Below are 21,081 nucleotides of genomic sequence, written 5' to 3'. Positions count from 1 at the left end.
TTGGGGAATTCTCAAATTACTTTACAAAAGCTGATAAACATCTGTGTGGAGAAGGGAAGAAATGGGGTGAGGTGGGTTATGAAAACTGCACAGGATTAGTTACCAATTTAATATTTTAGTCAGACTGACGTGAAAATCAGGGACTGTGGCCTGCAAGGGGTAGGGAGCGTAAGGGCAGCCAGATTCTTTTCCTCACCACTGTTTTAACCCAATGTTGATTTGAGAGGCTGCAATTTAGATTGAAAGTTCATGTATGTGCGTTGGGGAGGGTGTTGTTATTTATTCCCTAAGCAGGCAATTTTTCTTATCAAAGCAGATGCTTCTGAGCTGCTGAAAGATGCAAGCAAAAGTAGCTTGGAGTCAATGAGTACTGATCAAGAAAGCTAAGTAATAGTCAGTGGTTTGACTAGTGTATTGAAGGCTTAAAGTAGATTCCTAGAGTAAGCAAGCTACATTGTCTTTTTTATTATTTCTTTCGGTTGTGGCATGTTAAAAGCAGGCATCCATGCCAGATCAATTGCACACAGGGTGACAAAAAAAAATCTGGTGTTTTTGTGTAATAATCTATGAGCAATACTAGGTGGTTAGTTGTGACCTGGCTTGCATGGCACAGAAAAGAGAAAACTCGAAATTATAATTGACTATGTAAGGTGAACTGGAATCAAGATTTTCTTGATACAAATGCAGTTTCATATAACACAGCAATATTCATTGCCAACCTTTGTCTCAATTTGTTTGGTTTCTGTATTCTGGAAAAGCAGCTTCACACGAGTTTTCCCATCATCTGATGACCCTTTGAGCTGAGAAAATTTAAATCTCCAGAGGACATTCTGCAAAGAAATGAAAGATAGTTAACATTTTGAGTTAATATTTTGAATGTTCACCTTCTTGAAACAACTGAACATTTTGGGTTAGAAGTAAAGAAGAAATAAATTGTATATTGCTATTTTTTGGGGGGAAACTGATGCATTACTTCCAATCAGCACACAAAACTGCTAAAGGTTTGTTGGTTTACTATGCTTATGAGGGCACTCAACATATTGTTACTCCATAGTATTTATCTCAGTGTGGATTTTATTTCCTTGTTTCATGTCAGTGTGGTGAAATCCCATGCTCAAAAGAAATTTTCAGTAATTTCAGAACTGAAATGGAAGGCATTTTGCAAAGCAGGGTTGCTCCTTCTGCTCTCTCCACTGCAGTCCCCCTCATGCCCCCAGAATCTGCTCCAGCAGGTTGGGGACCCCTAGAACAGATTTGGAGGTGGGGGAGTAGGGGGTGGCAGCAAGAGGAAAGCAAGTAGCTCCATTGCACAAGTGTCTGTTCTGCTGGCACTGGCAAATAAGCACGATGAATGTCACCCCATGAATTCGGATAGAAACGGTCAGCTTCAGTAAGTGCTAAAGTAGCTAAGAAAAAGATGCACTAGAAATGGAATATCACACAATTAACCAACTCGTGTGAAATTCTATGGTGTGATACTAAGATACTAAGTCCTCTATGTTGCAGGGAGACATCTCCCTTTCCTACGAGCCTGAGAGAAGGGTCACTGAGATCAACCTAGAGAACACAATAGCAGAAGAAACAGAAAAATAAATAGTGGTGGGGGAAAAACACCTTCCATAGATGGCAAACATGACTACTTGGGAGAATTTTTGTTTGGACAGCCCTTTGTTCAGTCTCATAGCAAACCTTCAAGGTATAAATAATGTTTTTAAAGTAGTCAGTCTAACACAGTTCTTTTATGTACACAGTATCTCTGCCTCGGCTTCTCTTTCCTTACTGTCATAATGAAATTTCTACTTTCCCTCCTTATTGTTGGTTAAAGTTTTGTCCTTTTATTAGGGAATCAATGTGAAGTCACCGCTGTGGTGGAGCACTTCACAGCTTTTTCTGATAAATGGATTTAGTCGGAGCAGTATTTTATTGACCAAGCATTCTGTTCCATCATTAAACATTGACACAGGTAATGCAGATGTAATAATCTCCTCTTTCTGACTGAAAGTGTATTGGCTATTTTGATATGAGGTACGTCATATCCCCTTAAATCAAATGTGAAGTTTTAAATTCAAATCCAAGCTGTTTGCAAAGGGCTTACTTGATATACATTCCCATATTTCCATTAGCTTTCAAAAATAACTTAATTATATATAGTTGGTGTCTTTCTCATATATAAAATTCTAGTTCTGTGCTCTTCACATCCTTCTTCATGCTAATAAAATTTCACCTGATTACTATTAAAAAGATTTGCAACTTACCTTGCTATGTATACAGAACTAGCTCAAAACATTTAATGCTTGAGGTGCTGCCACCCCTACCCCTATATACAGAAACATTCCTATTCACTACAAATATCTGTTGCCTAAGGCAGCTGCCTCACTCTGGCTAATGGTAGGGACGACCCTGTGTGCATATTCAGGGCCTTGAGCTCACATGTCAGTGAAGTGGCTTATAAGGTCAGTTTGATGGGAAAGGCGCGTTACTAATTTTTACATGCAACAACAACAAAATGTGCCAAGTGACTTACAAACCGTTTGTTAAAAACAAGTTAAAAATATTTCCAGTTATTTATAGATCTAAAAGAACCCTCTGCTATCAGCAGGTAGTGGACTCTTTCCAATGTTAGTCACACTGAGAGTACGCCTGTTAAAGTAATGAAGTAAAAGTTGAAAGGTCTTCAAGGATGCTGGCCATTCTGCCTCAAGGTGTTAATTTTGGTGATTAACAGCAGAGTGGGGAGGAGGTAGGTAGTTCCGACTCAGCTACTCTCCTACCGCTAGCACTTCCTTAGGCAACAATAATTCATGCCAGAGAAGCAAAGTTATATAGGACACCTCCATAAAAGATGCTGTCCTTAGATTATAGCATCTAAGTATCGAATGTGTCTGGGGCCATTTACTGGGCAAAATAAAATGCCTTGCAAATGCGTCACAGCTGGCTGTCAAGAGTTCATCATCAGGAATGGGCAGACATGGTTGTAAAAGGACTTTCACACTAGAACAGCTGCACTGGTCAGCAGTCTGCTGATGGAATGGCAGCAGGAAAGAATACGCTTCAATGTCATGGAACAGGCATTCCAATAGGCTCAAAGGTGTTTTTTGATTGGATTCACCCTGAATTTTCCACCACCAGAAAAGGATTAGCAACAGTTCTGTTTTCTAAAGAAACAGCATGGGTGCTTCATAACAGAACAAATTCTTATATTTCGCCTTCTGCTTCCTCGTACCTTTGTTTTGTTGTCAAAGCAGGTGAATCCCGAAGCAAAGTCTAAGGTGAAACACAAGCCTTCTCCTTGCCAGCTACATGTATAGGTTTTAGACTGGGAAAAGAGTAAAGAAAGCATATACGATGAACAGCAAATTATGTTTTTGCATTGTTGAAACTACCACATACTTTATTTTTATCCCGCCCCCCAAATAATTACATATACTGCCAACTCATATAAAAATATAAAGGTGGTGTGCAACAATACACTAAAACACCATTAAAACGATGCAAAATAACCACAATATTTCCACCCCCCCCAAACCACAAACATATTTATAATTTATTTATCACATTTCTATCCTACCTTTCCTTTAAGGAGCTCAAGGTGGTGTACATGGTTCTTTTTTCTTCCCATTTTATCCTCACGAGATAAAATGGGAAGAAAAAGGAACCATGGATGGGGTCAATGCAAAAAGCTAATGGGGATATCCCACACACACTTTCTTCCATGCACAACCATTTATACACATCCATGCACAACAGCTACAGAATTTATTCCCACACATAGCACACCCTTATCCATGCATCAATACATACGGTATACACATCAGTTCTCACACTTCATGTACACATAGCACACAATCAAACCATAAGTGGTAATCAAGGTTTTTTCTTAGCTTACTGCTTATGGTTTGTCTAGAGCAGGCATCCCCAAACTGCGGCCCTCCAGATGTTTTGGCCTACAACTCCCATGATCCCTAGCTAACAGGACCAGTGTTCGGGGAAGATGGGAATTGTAGTCCACACATCTGGAGGGCCGAAGTTTGGGGATGCCTGGTGTAGAGGAAGCAAACCATGAGCCCAGGTTTGGATGTAACGCTAGGCCAGACTATAAATTGTTTCCCAGCACTGTGGCGGCAGCAGGAGTGGGGGGGGGGGGGAGTGAAGCACACATGTTTTCAGTTGTGTGCAGCAGCATTTAAACCTGTTTATTTTATCTACTGTTAAAAGTGACATGTAAAATAGGCCACTGAATAATTTTGGTCGAAGATGAAATTTTGAAAGCACATCCTTTATGCATTGTAATGCTATACTTGGTACATTTTTTTCATGCACACAGAAATGTGCACCTTATTGATATATGTGCTCTGTGGGGTTTCCCCCTTTATGCAACACAGGCTGCTTAAGGCCCTTCCATACTGCTTAACACCATAGACTCTAAGTAGTGTACAATAAGGTAAAAAAACCCCTCCAAAATACCATAGAGATAAATTCAGTTTAAAATTAACCATAACATCATAAATAAAAGCTTACACCATGTTATTTCTCTTGTGCATGTGGATTACTTAAAGAAGGAAAAAGAACAAAGGCAAAACTGCACATGCACCAATTCTGAAATCAGACATTCTTCATAAAAAAAAACCTGGAACTAGAGTGGAGCAGAGTGCAAGGCAGAACCAATCTAGAATTCTGCTCAACAGGACCTTACACCTCCTTTAGGAACTGATGTTCTACTTTGGGAAAACTGCTATAGATTATTCTGTGCTCCTAGAGCCTAATCTGCACCAGCATTTTTTCAGTATCTGGAGTATTGCTTCTGCCTTGTGATAACAAAGCCTTATTTCAGTTTTCTGTACACTTGTTAAAAGCACCTTTAGAAGTATGCTGGCTTGATCACAGGGTAAATCAACTTCAAACTCAGCTTCTGTGATCTTTATTCATGTTGATTCCATGCACCTTGCTAAAATTAGTACAGCACAAAACAACAACAACTATGCTGCATGCTTATTTCAGTTTTCCTCTGAAATGGTAATGAGTATGATCAAAACTATACAACCCTATACTAACCATTGCCAGCCTAAACAAAACATGAATACGGAACACACAGAAATGTAGGGAGTTATTTTTATATATAATTCCTTAGATCACTAGTATGGCTGAATATTTATGCAGTAGCATTGGCACAATTGTGTGTGGGGCATCTAGCACTCTGCATGTTCCATTCCTTATTGTGCTTAAGTGTACGGAATACTTGCAGTGATCTTATTTTTTATGTTGGTCCTTCCTCTGCCTTAATTTGGGTAAGGTTCTGCCCCCTATACCAATATAGTTCCTTGATTTATAGGTGGATCAGGGTAGCATACCAAACTTATCAGGTTGTGCAAAGGATCACCATCACCTTGTGCAAATAATGGCAAGAACTTAATGTAGTTCCATGTCATCATCAGTGCTTGATTTATAATGTGATGGCTCCTTGAGCTCAATGCAGGGGTGGGGAATCAGTGGCTTTCCAGCCAGCATGGCCAATGAGCGTTCCAGTCCAACAACTTCAAGAGGGCTGTAGGTTTCCCCATGCCTGGTTCATGTTTGGAGCATTCTACTCTTGTGTAGGACACTGGTAGAGACACATGCCCAACTGGCATGTTCTCTCCCTCCTGGTCATTCGTTCGGGAGCTTCAAAAGCTTTCTTCTGCCCGAACATCACAGCGACTAATGCCAAAAAGCATTAGCACGCTTAGGGATCCGCAGAGTATTCACAGTTTGCGTAACAGACCTCAGTAGCTCAGCGTTTTGGCTAATCTACTTTATTTACATATAATACACTCGTAGCATTCTGACTTAGCTCCTGCCTCTTTCTCATCAGACAGCAAAGAAAAAGAACAAAGGACAATAATCCAATTTCATGGAACACAGTAACACAAACATCCTGTCTCAGTCACATCCCACAATGTGGAATGAAAACATACACCATCATGTGATAGACAACAATCCTGTGACTGCAGACACGGGGAATGAATATCCAACAGTTCAATGGGTTGTAGTTGACTTAGTAAAAGTAGGCCAACTAAAACCAGTGCACTTTAGTTAGCCTTGGCTAATGTAATGCAAAACAAAGCAACAGGGGAAGGGGAAGGTTTTAGCTAAAAGTGGGATGGAAGTAAAGGGGTTTGCACTGTGGATTTCATCATGGACTCTCTTGGTTGTCCTCCACTCCCAATAATTCAAGAACTGGTTATTATTCCTTGGAGTTGCTATTTCAAGCCTGTTATATCTCATTGCCTTCCTGTATGCACCTCTAGACAGCTTCCGTACCATTTCCCAATATAATCCCCCCATATGTTTCAGAATCAGAGGCATGCACTGGTTTAAACACATACAGCTCAGGGAAAAAGACTTGGCATACAGTAAAACTGTGGACTTGAGGCGGAGGATTTATGGGGACTTTGACGAACTGTTGGCAGCTTATCTAGGACAGATGCTTTGGTAGTCTCCTCTGCTTCAGAGGAGCTCGTGGCGTGATGGGTGTTTCCTGGCGCCCCAAATAAAGCAAGGAGGCTCTTAGACCTGCTGTGGCACGTAGGGTGATAAAGCTGAATGGTCAGGTTATCCAGCACCCCGGTTTAAACCCAGTGAAGCATCCCTTTGCTGTGATGATGGCATACATCTTTCAGTAGCGAGAAACGATATTGGTTGGCTGACATAAGTAGGGGTATAAGGTGATGGTTGCGGGTGTGGGGGTATTGGTGGTGAGCCCTTTGGGCTTGATTGGCGGTTAGGCATTGGAAATTGCATTAGAGCTAAGGAGGGTAGGTAGCACCATCACCTGCCCTGAATAGTCCGTTAAAGGATTCCAGGGGCGAAGCCTACGGAGATTAGGGCCATAAGGCACGCCCCTAACGGTGATCACAGGAGGAGTTCTGGTTGATGTACATCACTGGGCTCCTTACTGGTGGTTAACTCTTCCCGGACGTCCAACACACGGGTTGGAGTCGGATATAAATGGTTAGGGTCCAATGCCCATTTAAATCTGTCTGATGTGTCTGTGTCTTTATTCTCATGGGGAGGGAGGGACATTGCCACACAACTCACAGATGAACATAGCATGGTAGAAACGAGCAAGGGTGGGGAATGCGACCAGTGGATCATATCCCCACCCCTCACCCATTGTTGGCAGGCCATTTTGACAATCACCTGATGACAGGTGACCCATTTTCCAGTACCAGTACGCTTTGTACCAGTACGCTACAAAGAAAAGAAAAGGCTAAGCCAAGCCAAGCCAGGCCAAACACATGGGGGTTTGAAGTTACCACCAATCCATGCAGATTTCAGGATCTACTTTCTACAGGGGGAGCTGATCACAGGTAGCCTGCACTCAGGGCCTGTTAGACTTCAAGCTCTGCATTCTGCTAGGATTGGTTGCACCCAGGAGTACCCCATGAATTCAGGAGGCACAGCTGATCCCTACTGGCTTGCTCTCATTCGCAGTCAACTGATTGGTGGCGACAGCAAGCCTCTCTTGCCAGTGCCCAAGGGGGAGTGTGCTTTAAGGCACCTGATTGTATGTTGGCAGGCATTCCTCTACTTGCTCCTCACCTGATACCACATATTATGTCAGGTGTGCAGAAGATAGATGTGGTTGGGGGAGGGGCAACCTCATGGGCCCAACTAGGACCCATGAAAGGGCTAATTAGGTGGGCTCCAGTTTCCCCATGGTCGTATTAGGGTGCTATAGTTAGGGGCTTAAACTTGTAGGTAGTCTGTGTGAGATTCATGGAATTTGCTTTATTGTTTTTGTAACTGATGGAAAAGCCAAACAGACTTAAATATACCCCCACACTGCCAAAGTTTAGTGCTGAGGGCAGATGTGCAATTGATTCTTAAGACTGTGGGTTTCTAAAATTAGATTTGAAGTGAACTGGACTTAACGACATAAAAATGACCAAGAAAAGTGAAAGTGCAATACATTACTATACATAATGAAAACAATCTAAACCTTAATTGTGTAATTAAAGCCGTTCTTCTGGCAACAAACAGATAATTATCTTTTAATGACCTCATAAATCTAGCCTAATTAAACAGCTTTTAATATCTCATTTGAATTTATAGAGCCCATTATAGAAAGTTTTATTTTGCATTGTTGTCCCAGGGAGATGATTGAATTTTTTTCCCCCAAAAAGAAAAAAAGGATAATGCTATTTTAGCTACTGCCTGAATTTAACATTAGCTGCACAGCAGCAATTATATGCTTCAGATGAGAGGTAGCTGCTACTGAATCAAGTTAGCAGGGATGTAACACCACATCAGTAGATGTGGAACTCATTGCTACATGGTGTAGTGGCAGCCGTTAACTGACATGGCTTTGATATAAAACACTTTTTTTTCCCCTACTGGGAGAGCTTCTGAAATGTTTCTTTCTTCTTCTTTTTTTTAAAAAAATAAACTATTTTTTGCAAGAATGTACAATTTTTTTTTGCCATAAACAAACCATAAATATAATAAATATAATCAAAAATTGTCACAACCTAACCAAAAATACAATAAATAATAAATAATCTTTGCTTAATTGAAAAGCAATTTACATCTCATCAACCACCTTCACCACCCACCCTATTGTGTTTTCCAGCCAGTCTTATATTGCACCTTTTTACTCTTCCTTTACTCATATGTATACCTATATCCTCACTGTCCCTTTTAATATTCATTGGTTTGGGCCTTCATAGATCTGTTGAGCAAGCGTTCTCGACAAAGCTTGCTATATAATCTTTGATTTTTTCCCCAATCTTTATCCTTTTCTTTCTCATTTGTTCCTTTAATCTCTGCTGTTTTTGTTGCCAAATTATAATATGATATCATTTTTACTTGCCAATCCTCTTTGCTTGGTATCTTGTTACTCTTCCAATTTTTTCCTATAAGTAATCTAGCTGCTACTGTTGCATACATTAGAATACACCTGTCCTTTGGTAAGATCTCCTCATCTAGCATTCCTTTCTTGAAGGAATATTTGAGTATCTTTTTCAGTTCTTTATAAATCATTTCCCAATATATTTTGATTTCTTTGCACTTCCACCATATATGTATATATGTACCGGTTTCGTTGTGGCATCTCCAACATATATCATTACTTCCCCTATACATTTTGACTAGCTTTTCCGGTGTTAAATGCCACCTATATTGCATCTTTAATAGGTTTTCTTTTAAGTCGTAGTTGGCTGTAAAATTTATATCTCTTTCCCACAAATTTCCCCATTTTTCTAGCATAATCATTTCCCCTAAATCTTGTCCCCACCTTATCATTGTTCCTTTTGTTAATTCCTCTTTGGTTTCCCATTCCAATAATAGATCATATAATTTTTTATATATTTATTCTTTCCCCTTGTTAATATTTTATCTAATTCCAAAATTTTCTCATTAAAGCCAAATCTTTGATTTATTTGAAAATATTGCAGCCAGCTACTCAAATAGGGTTTAACTACTTTGTATTCCTTTAATTTTAATTCTCCATCCACCTCCTTCAATAGATTTTTATACGATGGCCAGTTTGTGCCCTTGTTTCGCTTTTTCACAGCCACTACTTCCAGAGGTGATATCCACCCCAGTGTTTTGGGTTCTAGGATGCCACGGTACTTCCTCCATGTCTTATATACAGATTTTCTTTTGATGTTATTCATGAAAATATTTTGAGTTTTTAGATTTCCTTCCATTAAGTAGAAATGCCAGCCAAAACCCAGGCCTGCCCCTTCCAAGTCCAGTATCTCATCATTTTTTAGTTCCATCCATTCTTTCATCCAATTTAGTGCTGCCGCATCATGATATAGCTCCATGGCCGGTAAGCCGAAGCCTCCTCTTCTTCAATTAATATTTTATATTTGATTCTTGGTTTCCTGCTGCCCCATATAAATTTAGAGATGTCTTTCTTCCACTCTCTGAAGCATTTTGAACCACCCAATATCGGTAGATTTTGGAAATAGTAATTCATTTTTGTAAGTACCGACATTTTAATGATTGATATACGGCCTAATAACAAAATTTTTAATTTGGCCCTATTCTCCATTTTCTTTTTAATTTCTTTCCAGATTTTTTTCAGAATTTTCCTGAATTAAATCAATACATTTTGTTGTCATTTGGATTCCTAAATATTTCATTTTTTTATTTTCAATACCTGTTAATTTTTGTTAATTTTTATTTTCTTCTATTTCCAAATTCTTCACCAGCATATTAGTTTTTGTATAATTCATTTTAAAGCCAGCCAGTTTTCCATATTCCTTAATTTTTTTGAGTGCTTTTGGGATGCTATTTAGCGGATCTTCCGTAGTTATAATTATATCATTGGCAAAGGCTTTAATTTTGTATCTTTTTTCTCCTATCATCATTCCTCTAATCTCTTCATGATATAAAACACTTAGCATACTTATCTATGGACTTCGCTGCTCGTTTGATGGGTTCAAATAATTTAGTTCACAGAAATTTCTCTTTCCGCCTCCTCACAAGGATGATGGAAAAGTCATTGTATAATATAGAAAATATGATGAGGCCAGTTATCATATGATCCAACTTGCATTATTTTAAAATGTGAAAAATATTACTAGAGAAATATGTGATTTATTTATTTACTTCCTAAAATTTAGACACTGCTTGATTGAAACAACAACAACTCTCAAAGCAGAGGAGAGTGGAAGAAAGAACATGAGACCCCAAGGTTCATTTGTGCTCATTACATAATAACACTAAACCACTAAGCCCAAAATGTGCCATTAAAACAAACTATGGCTTATATTTTTTTCCTCCCCCCCCCATGGCTTATCTAAACAAACCATGGTTTCACATCTGTCTATCTTTATAATATAGAATGAAGTTAGTCATTACTATTTCTCTGTTAGAATGTAACTACATTTAGGCTTCTAAAATGTTTATTTGCATGTAGAAAAATATAGCTATTTTATTTTATAGAGGGTACTTTAGAATTTGTAGCACCACTAGGTGATAGTGTAATATGTAATATGCAACAGTGGAAAACATCAGCAGGGGCATATAATGTAACATCGGATGTGCTCCAAATCGGGTAGGTGGTTAGAATAACGTGATTAATGCAAGCTAATAAAATGAGACTGGCAACAGTATTCCAAAACAGACCTGCAGGGAAGTGATATTTGTGCCAATGAAGTTACAGGAAAAGTTCATTACTCAAGATTGATATGGATAGATTTTTGCCACCTCAGTGTTTGCTCTATAGGAGAGTTCAGATTAAGATGTGGGGCATACATTTTAACTTTCATTTCCAAATAAATAAATAAATAAATAAATAAATAAATAAATGTCAGAGTAGAAGGAACTGTGTCCAGTTAAAGAACGTTATTGACATTGATCCACTGACTTTTGTGCAATCAGATTTATTTGGCTTAAAATTTGTCTTCTTTTGCTGTAGCAAACTGGGCGCAGTGAGTAAACAGTGCAAGCTATTTAGACTACAAACCACACTTTGAACAAGTAAATCAGTCAAAGCAGAAGCTTCTCACATGGGTTACCAACAGAGCCAAATCATTGCCTTCTGTTTATTTTGACCATTAATATCCTACACTACAGCCTCAGATCTCTAACAATAAGAATAACTTTAAATCACACAACTCATTCAGCAACACTAATATATATATATATATATATATATATATATATATATATATATATATACACATACACACACACACACAATTTAAACAACTATTAAAACGATCGTAAGTGACAGCAACATTGTTATCCAAAAGTCTGACTGTCAATTTTAACCTGGCATCTAAGATGCAGCAGTTTGAGCATCCATCTGATTTCAAAGGGAAGGAAGTTCCAAAGTTGGACTGCCAGCAGGGAGAAGGTTTGCCTTTGCATGCCAGCCAAATGGAGGGATTCTCAAGAGACTTCCCTTGATCAAGTGTAACTTCCAGACAGGAACATGTCCGGGTAACCTAAGGTGAGACTGGAGTCAGAAGGAGGCTGTTGGTCTGCCCTCCCCACCGCCCCACTGGCTGCTACTCAGCATGCTCCTATATATGGGACATACTCAGAATGTGTTTTAAAATTATTATTCTTACAGAGGTGTTGAAATATCATGCTATGTACATTTAAAATTACTTACCCCTGTTCGCTGAACTTCCAAAAAAATTGCTTTTTGAAATGATTTCTCCCATACTGCCAGGTCACTCCCCAGTTCCACATTGAAATAGTGACTCTTGCCATGTCCAACCACAACACTGAAACAATACGGCCTCTGGTCTTCAAGCTCATAGTCTTGGTGAATACCTAGATATAAGTTTGCTTGTAGCCAGCAATCATCATTAAGCCAGAGCTGAAAGACATATTTTAGCCAGCGATATTTCATCAGAAAGGAGTGCTGGAAAATGTACATACTTGCTCTTTGTTCTTGTTAATGTAATTCCCTCTATCAAGGAACATAACCTGCTGGATGTGAGCATTTCAATTTGAGAATTAAAGTTATGCAGAAAAGTAAAAAAGGTAAAGGTAAAGGGACCCCTGACCATTAGGTCCAGTCGTGACCGACTCTGGGGTTGCGGCGCTCATCTCGCATTATTGGCCGAGGGAGCCGGCGTACAGCTTCCAGGTCATGTGGCCAGCATGACAAAGCCGCTTCTGGCGAACCAGAGCAGCACATGGAAACGCCGTTTACCTTCCCGCTGTAGCGGTTCCTATTTATCTACTTGCATTTTGAGGTGCTTTCGAACTGCTAGGTTGGCAGGAGCTGGGACCAAGCAACGGGAGCTCACCCCGTCACAGGGATTCAAACCGCCGACCTTCTGATCAGCAAGCCCTAGGCTCAGTGGTTTAACCCACAGTGCCACTGGGGAGCTGCAATTCCATTGTGATGTTGAGCATCAATGACCAGCAGCAAAGCAGTATGAATATATATGGCTTTACCATTGGTGAACCAGGGAAAAGTGATTTAAAGTATGTGATGGTGATTATTTATTGAATATTGCCCATCAACAAATATTTCCTGGATGGCTTACAGACAGACAGATTAAAATTAACGAAGAGCAATACAAAACAGTAAAAAAAAAAAACCCACCTCATTACAACAAAAGTAGATGAAGAAAATAGAAATGGCTCATTTGGCCCAATACAGAAAATTGTTTTTGATGACAGAGATTCAGTCTACCCACAGAGTAAATCTCATTTATATTTTTACTTAGCGCAACATTCTCCGAGGAGGTTCAATAAGTTTACAACCAGTATGTAAAAGTAGTATCAAACTGTTGGCATCAGCGTAAGGGACAGTCACACAGCCTCACTCTTGCGTTGGCGTGAACTGGGAAACCCCATATATTGGAAGTTCAGTGTATGAATTGCAGCATTTAGGCCAGAGTAATGCTAGGGGGGAAATGTATTTCAGTCTGACTTGCTCAATGGTATCTGATATGTGGATAAATGTAGGGGTGAACCCCAAAAATATGATATTCAAATGACAAGTAACAGCAATATTAATATGCTAAAATGTTAAATCCACACCCATGTGGATTTTAATTAACACTGGAGCTTGCGACAAACAATTCTGTTATGTTGATAGATTTTAATAACAGGTATCCCCTTTAGAGATCCTGCACATGGGGGTATGCAAATCAAACAAGCAGCATTTTTAATTATGAGCATATAATATTAGTTTTATGCTTCACAGATTGCTTTGTTTAAATATCTTCATAATGGCATCCCTGTGAAGCAGTAGAGCCAGGAAAAGTTTTTTTGGTTTTGAAAATCCCAGACTGAAAACCTACCAAGGGGAGGGGAGAAATCAAACGGGATATGCCTTCTGCAAAAAAAGGCTAACAAGTATTTCATCAGTATGCAACAACCAAATGACTTCATATTCATATCTGATTTTGGGCTATGTATGTATGATATATAAATATATATCAATTAGTCTTATGGACACTTTTTGCTATTGGTTTTTCATTTATTCACACTGAACTATTTTAATGCTACATGGTGGTGCAACAGTGAAAAAACAGATATGGAAACATGGGACAAATGCCTGTAGTTGGACAATGGCTTCTTTAGCTCCTGTTTTTGTGCATAATCCTACTACTGCCTTGGAATTTGAAAGCAGATGATGGTTCTGTACATGCACGGCCCTAAACAGAGCAGAGAGAATCAGGTGGACAGCAGGTCTGAGACCACCCAATATATGAAGGGCATTAAAGATTATTCCTTTCTTAAAAGCTCGTATCATGAAAAGTCAGCAAGGAAAACCTTGCCTGCATAAACAACTCAAAGGAACATTTTCTCCGGAGCAAACTGCGCCTTAGAATTTATAAACGAGAAGCTTTAATCTCTTCTGAAAATTAAGTTTACTCCAACCTAATTGATTTGCTCTAAGTTTCCTTCATTATCATTTATACTGAAGTGTCAACAGTAGAATGGCTAGACTTGTACACTGAAGCTTTTTGTGTTTCAGTTAATGTATTCATCAAGACTGACAATTAAGTGTTCATTTATTAAAATGTCAGGAATGTGAAGGGCTGAATCTTGGGCAGCTTATTTCCAACTCTTTCCCTCCCCACCTCAGAATGAAAACGTAGCATCAGAATTTGCTGTTAAGTTGGCTTCTTGAAATTAACCCTACCAGAATATTAGGAAAATAAAGGGCATGCATCAGTCCTTGGGTAAGAACTGAATGTGTCTATCTATCAAGATATCTATCAACTTCCCAGCCATTCAGTGTGCTTTCCTTTTCTCCAGGGCTATCAGACATTCAGCTGTAATGTTTAATGATGGAATGCATGCAAAATTCAAAACATGTACATTCCACCAGGATCATAAAATAGTTGATTCTTGTAGCTTATCTGGGTGACCAGTTAACTGTTCAGGCATATGTGATTTGATTGGACTTGATGTTTTAGACCTGCATATTACTTTATACAAAAAAAAAAGTCTCAAAGTCAGCACCAAACCTGCTTGTACTGTAAAGGAGAAACAGAACTGCATATAATCAGCATACTGAGGGCAACACACTCCAAAACCCCATATAATTTTGCTCAAGTATTAAAACAGCATGGGTGGCAACATTCCCCAAGCCACGCCTTCTGGAGGCAGTTATGAAGACTGGACAGGAACCACCACAAAGCCATGCCTTAGAAGTTGCCTTCTACTGGCAGACCTTTGCTTCATCCAGCCTTGTGGTGGAAGCATCCCTCCTGGATGTCAGTCAGCCCTATTACCTGAAATTATTTTAACTTGAGATGTTAGGCACCAAATCTTGAACCTTATGCATGCAAAATAGTTGTTATACCACTAAGCTATGCACAGGAACATCTGTAAGGGGCAATCTTACTGCCCCCACCATACATGATATATGAAATAGATTGTGTTGAATAGGGATAGCCAACATGGTACTTCCAGATGTTGTTGAACATACACTCGCATTATTCCTGGCTGGGACTGTTGTGAGTTATACTGCAGCCATATCGGAAGAGCACCATGTTGGCTACCCTTGATATAAAAATTAGATTGGGTTTAAGAATTGTCCGCATTTGTTCAGAATGAGCCAAGACCTGATCATCAAACACAAATAATGGCAATAGTTCATTGCTGGGAACTAGCTTTCCAATGTAGACTATGTTTTGGCTAACTATTTCTTATTCAAGAAAATTAATCGGAACACATTCTATTTTAATTGTTGAAAATCACAGCCTCCCATTCCAAATGTAGTCCATAACTTAACAGGAGACCTACCTTGTGGACTTTAAATAGAACCTCACAGAGGTTATAGGTTTTTTCAGCTCGTACCCAGTCTAGAGTGCTAACCTGCAATACCAAAAGAAAATATTATTAGATACATTGGGTAAAATACTTTTTGCCAAACAAAAATTTTCTCCTACTATTCTATAAACTTTTAATTTCTTGTTTTTTTAAAAAATCTGGTTGTTTAGTTAATTGAAGGCTGTGTGTTCCTTCTCTAGAGAAACAAACAAACAAACAAAGAATAGATATTGTTTTTATTTTTGAAAAAGCAGGAAATTTGAGAACAGTTATTCTTTGTACAATGGCTATTCCTTCTGTAGCAACTCTTTTTCATGCATCACATAGAGGTAGCATATCAGGGCTTTAAATATGTATCATTACACACACCCTGCTTTCTTTTGGGAACTAAGACTTGCTTAACATAGGGCTCCCAGTTGGTTTCCCCACTGAATAGGCTATGGCTTGCTGAGATCTAACAATATGGCAGCGCTATGTGCCCATAGAGTACTCTCTGGAAAACGCATAAGGGAAAAGTGAACTCTGTTCAGCTGGTGGTGCAAATATATGCCTAGCAGCAAATGTGGAGGTAAATTTGAAGAGACTCATCATTGTCTTAAAACATTTTGATAAATCAAGGGATTGCAGCAATCCGTAAAACCCATATAGGCTTACAGGATCAAGCTTTTGTTTGAAAAGCAGCTTATTTCATCTGTTGGAGACACTGTGAAACAAACTGCAGGAAAACAGCTTAAGGATTTATTTATTTTTAATCCTAACACCATTTAAGTCACTGCTGAGGCTATGGAGTTCAAACATATTGTAATAGTTATTTTGTTGTTGTTGTTTAGTCATTTAGTCGTGTCCGACTCTTCGTGATCCCATGGACCAGAGCACGGCAGGCTCTGGTCCATGGGGTCACGAAGTCCCATATTTATAGTTATTTAGAAGTCTCATATTTGCCCTTGTAATTATATTTATACCATTATTATGTGTGTTTTTTAAAGTATTTTGCCTAGCCCTCTCTGGGATTATTGTTACAATGAAGTAGGCAATCAATATTTTACATTAATAAAAAAAAACTAATGAAGAGGGAGTTAACCCCCCCAACCCTCTTCACTGAATATCTGATCTTTATTACTGATACAGGCATCACTGTTGGCTCTGAAAGACAGTTGACTTTTTTAGCCAATGATGCTGTTGAACGTCGCCCCGAACGGTGCGAGATTCTAGGGGTTGCAGGTGAGTTTCCTTTTGGAATGAGACACAGTAGATACTGTGGTGTCTTTATGATGTATAGTTTATTTATGCATATATACAACTTGAGCCTATGATGGAGGGGTTCACAGCATTAACATCCCAAAAGGGTCTTGCTTCTCCCAATCTCCCATAGCAGCCACCTCGGATTCAAACAGAAATAAAACATAGCTCTCAGATATTGCTTTGACTTTCTCTCCTGCTTGCTGCTTTACTTTTAGGTCACATCGCTGCAAAACTCCAACTCCAAGCTCTGGCTTTGCCTGTTGAGGGAGGGGTCCCCACCCATTTTGCTATCTTGCACAGAGCCCCTTAAGCCCCCGTCGGCTCACCAGGAAGCTAGCTTGGCTATTTCCCAGATTTAGAAGGCTTGGTTAGCTTTTAACACGTGCTGGATTCATGCATTAGATGGGCCTGGCAACCCCCTTCCAAAATTCCTAACAAAACAAAAGAGAAAGAAAGAAAAAGAAACAGGCGCAGTTATTTGCCTTTGCACTGCTTTTGTCGAGAATAATCTGCTATCCAATGAATCTGAAGGGCTATGTTTAACCCGAGTTGGGTGAAGGGAAAAGAACTTCCTTAAATCCAATTGCGTTCAATCAGCTGGATTGTGGGCTGAATTGCCAGCCTTCCTATTAAGAAGTGGTTCTGTCATTCCTTTTTGCTTCGCTGTTCTTTCCTTTCCTGTCATTTCTTTGCTTTGTGTAAAATGGCTTTGGCTTTTAGCTCTTGGTGCCAGAGCTGAATTGGTCACAAATGACCCCCTCCTCCCTGTCCCTATCAACCAAAGCTTAGGCTTCCTCACCATCCTCTATTATGTTTAGGATTCCTTTTATTTCTCTGATGTTCTTGCAGCCTGCCATGCTTTTTGCAGCAAAGATTGTTGGGGATGGTACAAAGGGCACAGAGTATATTCTGAGTGTTAAAAAAACAAACAAAAGTATAAGACTTAAAGCTATATTGAAACTGTCTGCGTATCCCAGTGTGCAAGGTTATCATTAGAACATGAGTGACATTTTATGGGCTTTCAAGCAGCAAAATGCTCACAATACAATGAGATGTTATCTAAGAGGAAATTGACAGTATTTGCAGACTTCTTCCTAAAACCTGTCATACCATTTGTAACTATAAAATAGTACCCGGGCCACTGGTACATCGTAAGATCCCTAACTCCAACAGAGAGCAAGATTTATTGGCTGCACGACTGAGAATTTGGAATTCAATTTCTAGAAATCTGCTCTTAATTGTTTGAAATACTTATAACAGTGGAAGCATAAGTCACAAATCAAATGATAGGCCAATGGTTTAAATTTTATTCTTGGTACAAGCTAACCATTTGGAATGGTGGGATTCCAACAGCATATGGGAAATTAGAGAAGAGGGGTCAGACTTGAAAGGAAGGTGTAGCCATAATTTTATGGTGATAAACCATGATCTAGTTCCCATAGGCCCTTTTCCGGTTTCCAGGCATATGGGACACAGTTCCAGGCATATGGGACACAGTTCGGCATACCCAGGATTTTATGAAGGGATTTTGATTGGCTGCGTTCCAGTGAGTGGTCAACAGCACGAATCCATAATGGTATGCCATACAGTAGTTTTGGATTTACTTTGACATTGAAAACATTTAGCGTAGCAGGAACATATTGGTTTCCTCTATTGGAAACTAACTAACTAATTAAATAACTAACCAACAGGTGATAGCCAAAGAACAGGTATCTGCCACGTTTAGTGCAAACTTGTGATGGTTTTTCCAAGCATTCTGAATTGGAAGTGAATATCTAAGTATTTAAATTTTTTGACCACTAACAAGTGGAAGAATGTAAGTTCAGTGTTATGATGGGTGCATGACGTTATGTGGCTCCATTTACTATAACTATGGACAATTAGGTTGCTATTGCTGATTCGGGGCTAATATTGCAACATGATAATTATTACCCCAGAATTAACTGTACAATGTTGTCATAACATATTGCTGATATTATATACACCTAAAAAGACAAACTGTCATTTTCAACTTTGCTGAATTCCTATTAAGCTCAGTTGTATTGTGAACATTCATCAACTTTCAACTATTCCGTGATATTATTAGATTTTTCAGTACAATAAATCATCAACAAGTTATTTACTGGATTACAGTACCTTTAGTAAAAGAAAAATCTGTAAATCTTTAATGAGAAAGAGTAGATAGGAATGAACTGGCAAAACTCACACCAAATGTGGAATGAAGAATACTGACCTGTAAAAATTATAATTGCTGACCTTAAAACTACATTTCAGTGTTACCAAAATGTCTATAAGGGCTTAGAAGAAATGGGTGGCCCTAATTAAATGCTTCTATTTATATTTGTAAATCAGAACTGAAGAAACCTAAGTAATTTAAAATGGCTCTTTTCAAATAGTAATATATCTTTCTCTCCCTTTACAGTAAAATAAAATAAAAATGCTTCTTTATTTCTCCTGGTGTTTTTTTTTTAAAAAACCTAACATTCTGTTAATGTTGCCCTGATTTCACTAAGGTCATATGTTTTCTTTTCTCTAGATTAATAAGGCAGTGTGTGTGTTAATGGACAGTGAATGGAGAAAGTGGTCCTGGCTTAATCCAGTAGTGTAGGCTGTGCACACTTGTTTCGGAATCTCAGCAACAATAATAATTTATTATTGTTTTTATTTCTTGAATTCATATACCGCTCTATACCTGTAGGTCTCAGGGTGGTTCACAGGATAAAATCAGAATATAAAACCACAAAGTACATAATCAAAAGAAAACCAACAACAACCCACAACACATTTTAAAAGGGCATAGGATGTCAATCAAACCAACCAAAGGCCTGGTTAAAGAGGAACGCTTTTAGCTTTGTGCAGTGGCAGTATCGTAGCCAATGAGGTTAATCCAAGGCAAGATTATTGCTAATTGAAAATTTTTCCCAATACGACTGTTCCCATGACGACTTGAAATATAGTTGGCAATGGCAAGAAGAAGAAAAAAAGAGGAACGCTTTCGCCTGGTGCCTAAAGGTGTATAATGAAGGCGCCAGGCGAACCACCCTGGGGAGAGCATTCCACAGAAGGGGAGCCACTGCAGAAAAGGTCCATTCATCTGTTTGTACAAGAGTGGGACAGAATTTAGCTTATTTGAGAAGAGTCTGCTTGCACAGACAATGTGTATTAGAAAATGACTAAGAAAGGTTTGTTGCTTTGAACCTAGAACACAAGTGCTTAGGGTTCATCAGATAAACTACCACTATTCATATTGTCCAAATGAGACACTGTTTAATAACCTTGGGTACTTTGGAGAGCCAAGTTTCTTCACTGTGTTATAGGTGTCTGCTCACTGAACTCCTTGAGTCTAGGTGCTTTCTCTGCCTGGTAAAGGAAATCCTAGTACAGAACTCAGTGCATAGGGCAAATGAAGACCATTTCCTGCCAAACTTCTCCATTGTCATGGAGGAGGAAGCAGATCCACTTGTTATTCCCCAGTGATGGGAACCTATTCCTGAGAGTGTAAGCAACCTATCTTAAACTCCTTCCGGTCTAATCAATCCTCACCGTACACCTATTGATTGGCTTCTCAGAGCTCCAAGAGGAAAGGACATTGTATGTGAAGTACTGTACCCACTGTAAAAATGCAAGGAGCAGACAGTCACCGAACCTGACTCCTTTGTGTTATAAAGAAAGACAGCTTAATAGTGCATGGGAAGAACCCTTCCAGGACCAGCCCTTCCAGATAATCCAAACCTATATTGCCCTAGCATACTAGAGTTTCCCAGTGCTTCTGAATGTCTCCATTTCCTTCTGGAGCCTGTCCTCTGGAAGAATAAAGTAAGGTTTGCATCAGGAAATGTGTTTTCCTCCAAGACACACCCAGCATTAATATTCTGGAACACGGAAAGTTGGTATACAGGCTTGCCCCTCTCCCAGAATTGTTTAATTACCATCTGATTTGAAATATTTTAATTAAACATAATTAAAATGGATTAGAAGTGGGAAATGCCTAGTAATAGCTTATTGAGAATCTTTTGTAATCACATTTGTTTGCTGTTTTATTTAACACGATAGAGTCTTGAGGGCAATAGTTCAAAAGACTTTGCCAGCAACAAG

At 39.0% G+C, this 21,081-nt stretch overlaps 1 protein-coding gene and 1 pseudogene across 1 annotated transcript in view; one reads left to right on the top strand and one right to left on the bottom strand.

Annotated features, from left to right (window-relative positions):
- Positions 1–21,081, bottom strand: part of SNTG2 (syntrophin gamma 2) — a 120,169-nt gene that overhangs the window by 5,396 nt on the left and 93,692 nt on the right. The window contains exons 12-15 of the mRNA XM_088665607.1: positions 15,718–15,789; positions 12,110–12,319; positions 3,224–3,316; positions 720–830 (exon numbers count right to left, since the gene is read on the bottom strand). Coding sequence (XP_088521733.1) covers positions 720–830; positions 3,224–3,316; positions 12,110–12,319; positions 15,718–15,789 — 486 coding nt within the window. The remainder of the gene's footprint in view (positions 1–719; positions 831–3,223; positions 3,317–12,109; positions 12,320–15,717; positions 15,790–21,081) is intronic.
- On the top strand, positions 19,834–19,951 carry LOC118083274 (U4 spliceosomal RNA; annotated as a pseudogene).

Source organism: Zootoca vivipara, chromosome 3 (genome assembly GCF_965207765.1).
Source record: "Zootoca vivipara chromosome 3, rZooViv2.hap1.1, whole genome shotgun sequence".
Taxonomy (NCBI): Eukaryota; Metazoa; Chordata; class Lepidosauria; order Squamata; family Lacertidae; genus Zootoca; species Zootoca vivipara.
The sequence above is the reverse complement of the archived record's forward strand: the minus strand, read 5'-3'. Positions and strand labels throughout refer to the sequence as shown.